Source organism: Musca domestica, unplaced genomic scaffold (assembly GCF_030504385.1).
Source record: "Musca domestica strain aabys unplaced genomic scaffold, Musca_domestica.polishedcontigs.V.1.1 1, whole genome shotgun sequence".
NCBI lineage: Eukaryota > Metazoa > Arthropoda > Insecta > Diptera > Muscidae > Musca > Musca domestica.
The window spans coordinates 15,272,232-15,281,122 of record NW_026712114.1 but is presented as its reverse complement, the minus strand read 5'-3'; the positions used below and the strand labels follow the sequence as shown (position 1 = coordinate 15,281,122).

The window sequence follows — 8,891 nt, the reverse complement described above, 5'->3', positions numbered from 1 at the left end:
GCGCTACAAGCGCAGCACTAATGTTCGCCCTCGAAGGCAATTCCCATGTACGTCGTCTCTCCTTTTTTTCTATACTGGCAATGCCATATCACTGGTTCTGCTTTGATCAATATTTTCCTGCTCTCTTGCTCTCAGAGTAAGAACAAGGGTTCGATGAGAAGAAGAAGAATCAGCATCTTCTATTAGTTTTCGAAGTTTTTTTATCATTGTCGTTTTTTTGCCTTTGACCAAGAAGGTCGTTAAAATAAAATTGTGCCCAGAATTGTACAAAACAATAAAAGTGAAGTAAAAATTATTGTGCGTTTTATTGTAAAGCAACGATCGACACAGTGGTAGCAGACCGTATTGAGACATAATTTGTTGAGGCTGCAAAGGAACCCTTGCACAAGTAGGAGCATTTACCCGAGCCAGAAGTGCAGGTAACCAGTCGATCAGGGAAATTGACTCCGTGGTGACCGACTGTAGCAAAGTTGTCCCGTCAACATCTGGTCCTTCTCAACCGGCAATTTGGAAAAAATAATAAAAGTAAGTACCGGCAATTTTTTGAGAAAAAAAAAATTGGAATTGTGGTGAAGAGCGAAAACTGGATCTATTGTCGTGGTCCCGTTACATAACCTTGCTAAAAATATTCAAGGGTAGCTAAGGTTATTGACTCATTTGGTACCGTTGGAATATTTTTGGAGCCTTGCCGCTGCCTTACTCTTTGGCCCTTGATTGTGTTGTTGTTTGTAACAGCACTTTGTTTATTTCTTTGCCTGCCTTCTTGTGGACTATACAGCATTGTTGTTGTACTTTTTTGTGGCTCGCTGTTTGTGTGCTTGCCGTTTGCCTGTAAATCTACATAATAGGCAAAATTTCTTCGCCTGTCATAACATACAAAGCAGTGTTGTTGTGCATTGGTGGCGCGCTGTCCGTACGTTAGACGCACTGGCATTGTTTATGTTGTTGGTGGCTCGCTGCTTGTGCGTTGGTGGTTCAGCACTTGTGCGTTGGCTGCTATGCAGTGTTGCTGTTGCGCCGTTGCTGTTTATGATTTGGTGGCTCGCAGCTTGTGCGCTGGTGGCTCTGCATAGTTGTTGCATTGTCTCTATCTAATTTGGTTGGGCTCTATTGGTGTTTTTGTCATTGGCGGCTGCCCTGACTCATATTCATTTGCATTGATTTTGATTGCTAGTGTATGAAGAACTATATTTTCTCGAAGGAGATAAGACGAAGCAAACAATAAGTGGAAAGAGTAACATTGACTCTTTGGTTATCCACCTTATTAGAAGAAAACAAAAAAATTATTGCTACATACACAGTGGTGTGTAACGGCGTAAAATAGTGAAGGTAAAGTTTGGAATTACTTTACACAATAAAAGAAGAGCAATTTTGTTGTTAGTGGATTTTGCCCTTTTGTATATTCGACTCTGTGGGTCAGAGGCATCTATTTGTAATATAGAGACTTGCTCAAAAAAAAAAAAAAAAGGAAAAAAAAAAAAAAAAAAAAAAATAAAATCTCTAATTGAGAAAACATTGACAATTCATTGTTGGAATGAACATTATTTGGACTGTTTGTTGGCACACCATTAAATAATTTGCTCGTTTAAAACTTTACAAGAAGTACAAATTAAAGTTTTTAAATCTTACTCAATTATTGGGGAATAGATATAGTGGAGTAATCGTTCTCAATTTATGATTGATAAATGCTGAAGTTTTATCGTCGGTCTGTAAAATAACTTGCTCGTTTGGAGACTTACGGAAGACGTTACAAACATTCAAAACTCAAGGGTACGGTTGTTGAGTGCTCTTGTCTGCTGAGATTGGACGTTTTATTGTGAACTTTTTGGAACAAATTGTTCGAAAATTAGAATAGAAACCTTCCTCTGGAGGAGCAGTGGACATTTCCCCATCAATAATTTTTCGAGATTATCGCCTTCGAATTTTTTGCTAGATCGAAAATTTTAAGCTTGCTCGATGAAAATGGCAAGTCTAGAAGACTTTTTGAATAAATGTGAGGAAATTATTTCTTTTGAAGAAAATTTAAAGGAGACTGATTCCTCAGGGTTCAACGATTCTGCAATTGATGTTGAAAAATCAGAGCTTCACAGTTTGTGGACAGAATGGAGGGAAACCCTGAAAGCTTGTACCTCTGACCCGGAGAGCTATAAGAAAAATAAGGAGACCATAAAAACTAATAAAAAACTTGCTCATCAGAGTTACGTTAGGTGCATTAACATCTTGGGGGAATGGAAGGAAAAAGTAAAGGTTGTACCAATTGCTCAAAACCAAAAAGTGTCTGCCTCAATTTCAGTCCCGCCGTGTGACACGGAGGTTTTTCATGGGGACTATGTGTCATGGCCCAGTTTTCGCGATTTGTTCACGGCCATTTATATCAATAATAGAAAACTTAGCTCTGTCGAGAAACTTTACCATCTGTTCCAAAAAACAAGTGGAGAGGCAAGAGAAATAAATCGCCATATTCCGTTGACAGCCGAAGGTTTCTCTATTGCTTGGGACAATTTGAGGAACCAATATGAAAATAAGAGAATTCTAGTAAATACTCAGCTGCGGAATTTATTTAATCTTGCTCATTGTGGGCAAGAATCGGCATGTGGCCTAAAGAAACTGCAACGAGACGTTACTAATTGCATAGCGGTCCTTGAGTTATATAAAATTGATGTGAAGTCATGGGACCCTATATTTGTCTATCTGTGCTCTACGAAAATACCGAAACTTACTCTTTCTCTATGGGAGCAGTCTTTGCATAATAAGACAGAAATGCCTCACTGGGATGACTTGAATAAATTTCTCACGGAGAGATTTAAAGCATTGGAAAGTGTGTCAGATATAACTTGTTCGAATGGGGTACAAGTAGGACAAGGTTCTCGCCCAAAGCACAATCAATATGAAAAATTGAGACAGTTTAGAGTCCACCATACCAAAGTGAATGAGAATAAATGCAATTTGTGTAAGGACACTCACCCCTTGAAATCTTGTCCGAAATTCCTAAATATGGACTTCAGAAATAGATTAAATATCATTAAAAGGGAAAATCGTTGCATTAATTGTATGGCATTGGGCCATCGAGTGGTGGACTGCCGGTCTCAGGGTTGCTCTAAATGTAAATCAAAGCATCATAGTCTTCTTCATAAGAATACAATTACTCAAGGTAATGATGCAAACTCAACCAACACCTCAGATTTGTCTCAAATGTCGAATGTGAGTCCAAATATATCTTCGGGTCCAACAACTCTATCTAATCCTCGGGCCTTCCATACCTCTGTCTCAAATAGAACAATGCTTGCCACAGCATGGGTAAACATTTTAAGGAATGGAATTCCATACAAAGTTCGTGCGCTAATAGACCCTTGCTCGGATGACTCTTTTATTTCCTCTCGGTTGCAAAAAATGCTAAAGTTACCAACAAGCCTTGTCTCTGCCGAAATTTCTGGTTTAGGCGGTCAACATCTAACGAAATGCTCGAAAATAGCATCTATTAGAATTGGTTCGGTGAAAAATATTTCTTTCACGCTAGACTTGGAGGCCTTCGTGGTCCCAGAAATAACGGGAAATATACCCACACAGCCTTTGGATAAGATTCGTATGGACGAATTACCGGATCTAGATTTTGCGGATCCAACGTTTTATCGAGGTGGCCAAGTAGATGTATTGCTCGGTGGAAACATTTACCCAATTATCTTGCTCAGTGGAGTTAGGAAAAATATCTTTGGCTCACTTTTAGCTCAAGAGACCGTGTTTGGGTGGGTATTGACTGGCCCAGCAACCAATTTGCTCTATCCGACTTCAATGAGTGTTTCCCATTGCACTAGAGTGTCAGTGCAAGACCAGCTAGCTAGGTTCTGGGAAATTGAAGAGGTTCCCAAGGTTTCAACTACCTCGATAGAGGAACAGAAGTGCGAGGAAATTTTTCGATGTACGACTTCCAGAGGCTCTGATGGAAGATATACCGTGAACTTGCCCTTTAAAGACGATCCTCCTTTTTCTTTTGCATCAAAGTCCAGCCGATACGTTGCTCTTACTCAATATTTGCGGAATGAGACGTCGTTACTGAGAAATCCAAAACGAAAATCGGATTATGATGAGGTGATTTTAGAATATTTGTCTCTGGGACATATGGAGAAGATAGAACACTTTGTAAACTACGAGGACTGTTTTTATTTGCCTCATCATGGCGTTTTTAAGCCTGAGAGCGTGACTACGAAGCTGAGAGTAGTCTTTAACGCTTCATGTGCCTCGGTTAATGGCAAAAGCTTAAATGATGTGTTGTATGTTGGACCTTCCCTTCAAAAAGACATTATCTCTCTGGTATTAAATTGGCGCTTATACAAATATGTATTTAATGCAGACATTTCTAAGATGTATCGTCAAATTTTGATCAATCCATCACATGCTAAGTACCAGCGTATTCTGTTCAGAACTTGCCCAGACGAAGAAGTTTCTGATTACCAATTGAAGACGGTAACATTTGGTGTCAATTGCGCCCCATACTTGGCTCTTAGAACTCTTTTAAAATTGGCGGATGACGAAGAGTATCGTTTTCCAATTGGCTCAAAAATTCTAAGAAATAATATGTATGTCGATGATGCTTTGGTAGGCGTTCATACTGTTTCTCAGGGGTTGAAAGCGAAGGAAGAATTGATAGAAATTCTTGAATCAGGTGGATTTGAGCTTCGAAAGTGGACGTCCAATTCCAAAGAAATTCTGAAGGGTCTGGCTCGTGAAAAACTTTTAAATGAGGAATTTCTGGAGCTCGGCGACAAAAGCTCTGCAAAGACGTTGGGTATTCGGTGGAACGCCTCGGTAGATAGTTTCTACTTTGTTATGGACAAAATTCCAGAAAGAAATTCGTATTCTAAGAGGCAAGTGTTGTCCATTATCGCAAAGATTTTTGATCCTTTGGGTTGGCTTTCCCCAATTATAATAACTGCGAAGATTCTCATGCAGCAATTATGGCTCGATGATGTTGGATGGGATGACCCCCTAAAGCCACATACCTTATTAAGCTGGAAGAACTTTGTCTCAACTTCCGTTGGAATTGAAGAAATTAGAATACCAAGGTGGGTAAATTACTCTGCTGACTGCAATGTTCAATTACACGGGTTCAGTGATTCGTCGGAGTCGGCTTATGCAGCAGCGTTGTATTTGAGAGTTGAAGTGGGACATAATATTTTTTCGAATTTGCTCGTTGCGAAATCTAAAGTTGCCCCTTTGAAGAAGATGTCGCTACCTCGATTAGAGCTCTGTGGCGCCTTGCTGCTTGCGGAGTTAGTAGATTCAGTTTTGCCTCAATTGGATATTCAAAAGACATCTTTGTTTGCTTGGTCAGACTCGACTATTGTACTAGCTTGGCTCAAGAAACCATCATACTCTTGGACAACGTTTGTCGCAAATAGAGTTTCTATTATCCAGGAGAAAATAGGAAGTGACTGGCATCATGTTCCTACGGATGAAAATCCGGCAGATCTGGCAACCCGGGGGCGGACTCCTTTAGAAATAAAGGAGAGTGGTCTGTGGTGGCATGGACCATCCTGGCTCAAATCGCCCGAAAATAGATGGCCGTCTGGTGTGGTGATATCTGAAACAATATTGGAGGCTAAACATATAAAGGTTCATTTTGCTCGATCTGCCGTGGAGGAAGATATATTAGAACGATTTTCTTGTCTATCCACAGCAACTCATGTTGTAGGGTACATAATTCGCTTTTTCAACCGAACGCACGGGAAAGCCAAGAAGACAACGTGTTTTGATACCGTAAGGTTGTCAGCGGATGAAATTAGTTTTGCCCGACGCCGTTTGATGTCTGTGTCACAGAGAATCCATTTCCCCTCGGAATATGATTGCCTCCTTAAAAATCAGAAGATTGAGTCTGGGAGCCCTCTTTTGTCACTAAACCCTTTTCTCGACAAAGACAGCCTTATTCGAGCCAACGGAAGGTTGAGTTCTGCCCTTTCAATATCGTACGATGAAAGGTATCCAATTATTCTGGCCCATAAGAGCAGATTCGCCGCACTGTACGTTGACTTTGTTCATCGTCTTACCAACCATGGTGGCATTCAGCTAACTCTGGCTACTACACGCCTCGAATGCTGGATCATAAGAGGCCGGAACTTGGTGAAAACTCGTTACCGAAATTGTACGAAGTGCGTTCTGGCTCAAAAGAAACGACAAACACAGCTAATGGCTGCCCTTCCTCCAGAACGGACTACAATATCCCGACCATTTTCCACATCTGGGGTAGATTTCGCTGGCCCGGTGGAAATTAAGAATTTTAGTGGTAGAGGCTGCCGCATTTCGAAAGGTTATATTTGTCTGTTTGTTTGCTTCGCCACCAAGGCGATCCATTTGGAACCGGTCAGCGACCTTTCAACCCCGGCGTTTATCGCCGCTCTTGCTCGATTCGTTGCCCGGCGTGGTTGTCCCCGTCATATATACTCGGACAATGGTAAGAATTTCGTGGGTGCTGATCGCGAAATACGATCCAACCTCATGAAGATTATATCAGAAACCAGAGACGATTCTGTTACTCGATACGGGTTTCAGAAGTTAGAATGGCACTTTAATCCTGCCGCAGCTCCACATATGGGTGGCCTGTGGGAGGCAGGGGTTAAAAGTTGCAAAATGCACCTGAAGAAAATCTCAGGGCAGATACGACATACATTCGAGGAGCTCTCCACTATACTCGCCCGCATAGAAGCGTGCCTTAACTCTAGACCACTTACTTCCTTAACCGATGGCATAGATGACCCTAGCGCCCTTACTCCCGGGCACTTCCTCATCGGCGGTCCTTTGTTGTCTCTTGCTGAGCCCGACGAAGTCGAAAATAAAACGTCCTTGTTGAACCGTTGGAGACGTATAAAGTTGATTTCTCAAGAATTTTGTAGGCGCTGGAAAATGGAGTATCTCAAGGAGCTCCATAAACGCACTAAGTGGAAAGTGGCTCAAAACGATCTACAACTTAATGATATTGTGGTGCTACATTCTGACTCACTTGCTCCAAATGAGTGGCGCATGGGTCGCGTGGTAAAATTACACTTTGGACAGGACAATAGGGTTCGAGTGGTGGACTTGAAAACCCTGAACGGCGTGATAACGCGTCCTGTACACAAATTAGTACTCCTTCCTCGTCCCGAATAAACTATGCTCTATAGACCAGCTTACGTTGTCACACTTAATGATGTCTTACTCTATGAAAATACGTTTACCCATTTTATTGTCGCCTAACCATGCCTTACCCTTTCTTACAGATGAGTTACAATAATGCCTTTAAGTGCCCACTTTGTCACACTCGGCACTCTTTCCGACACTGTCGCAGCTTTCTTCAGGCGACGCCTTCAGCGAAGGACGCCATTGTGCGCAAGTATCAAGGCTGCGTAAATTGTCTTGGCCTGGGTCATCGCGTTATTACTTGCCCTTGGAACGAAGGCTGTCGGGTATGCAATTTGGCCCATCACACCTGGTTGCACCCTCTTGATGTTAACCGGGAGGTTTGGTTGCGTATGACCGCCGAAGTCATGATGCATCTCCCGGGACTGGATGAAACACCAAGGAAAGTTCGTGTCCTTATCGACCCTCTTTACGATGAAAGCTCACTCGAACTGGGCTCTCCCAGCAATTTTGTGATGTACCCGAGCCCTGCCACTGTTGTGCTGACATCGACAAACAACAATGTTCGGACGTACACCGCCAAACTTAACGTCGAGCTTGAGTCCGAGTTGTTATCGCCACGTCACGCCGTCGATTTGCAGTGCGTAAAAAAAGTTTACCCAAAGAAGGCGATAGCGGATCCCCATTTTGAAACACCGGGAAAGTATAATGTGGTCTTGGGAAAATCAGCATCTAATGGAATTTTCTTGGGCCTACCCATCATTGAACCAGGCATGCCGTACGCTCAAAACACCATCTTTGGCTGGACCTTTTTCGGCGACGTTGCCCGGAAGAAGTAACTGTTTCCCAACAATTCCTACTTACCCGATGAAAGTTATCAGTATTTGTTACGATACCATGAAGACTGAAGACCGTGGAGCTGGTTCCTTATTTTTATTAATTTTTAATTTGTTTAGTTTTTTCTAATTTTCTAACGTTTTATATAATGTCAAAATTAATTTCATAGTATACTTTAGTTGGGACCTTGTCCCAAGGGGGGGAAGATGTTCATGGGAAAAGCGCTACAAGCGCAGCACTAATGTTCGCCCTCGAAGGCAATTCCCATGTACGTCGTCTCTCCTTTTTTTCTATACTGGCAATGCCATATCACTGGTTCTGCTTTGATCAATATTTTCCTGCTCTCTTGCTCTCAGAGTAAGAACAAGGGTTCGATGAGAAGAAGAAGAATCAGCATCTTCTATTAGTTTTCGAAGTTTTTTTATCATTGTCGTTTTTTTGCCTTTGACCAAGAAGGTCGTTAAAATAAAATTGTGCCCAGAATTGTACAAAACAATAAAAGTGAAGTAAAAATTATTGTGCGTTTTATTGTAAAGCAACGATCGACACAGTGGTAGCAGACCGTATTGAGACATAATTTGTTGAGGCTGCAAAGGAACCCTTGCACAAGTAGGAGCATTTACCCGAGCCAGAAGTGCAGGTAACCAGTCGATCAGGGAAATTGACTCCGTGGTGACCGACTGTAGCAAAGTTGTCCCGTCAACAAAAAGAAAATGAGAAATGTGCGATAATATAAACCATTTTATACCTTACAAGAGTAGACTTGTGCTGAGAACAGAGTGAATTCGGAAAAAAGTATTATAATATTATTATACCATCAACCATATGGCTAGAGAGGGTATATATCATATGATACGGCCAAAACGTGCCTTATCGAAATAACTGTTTCAGATCCTTGGTCCCTTTGGACCAAATCCGTTTCAGGACATTTGGAGTCAAACTAGCGA

General features: G+C 41.7%; 1 protein-coding gene across 1 annotated transcript; it reads left to right on the top strand.

The window, feature by feature from the left end:
• LOC131801220 (uncharacterized) lies at nucleotides 1-8,639 on the top strand. The gene is made up of 2 exons (XM_059119524.1): nucleotides 1-525; nucleotides 7,248-8,639. The coding sequence occupies exon 2, from the start codon at nucleotides 7,248-7,250 to the stop codon at nucleotides 7,944-7,946; it is 699 nt and encodes a 232-aa protein (XP_058975507.1). The 5' UTR covers nucleotides 1-525; the 3' UTR covers nucleotides 7,947-8,639.
• Nucleotides 8,640-8,891: the final 252 nt, after the last annotated feature.

What these genes read in the sequence shown, in the direction of transcription:
- LOC131801220 (XM_059119524.1), top strand. Translation starts at nt 7,248, where the DNA reads ATGAGTTACAATAATGCCTTTAAGTGCCCACTTTGTCACACTCGGCAC.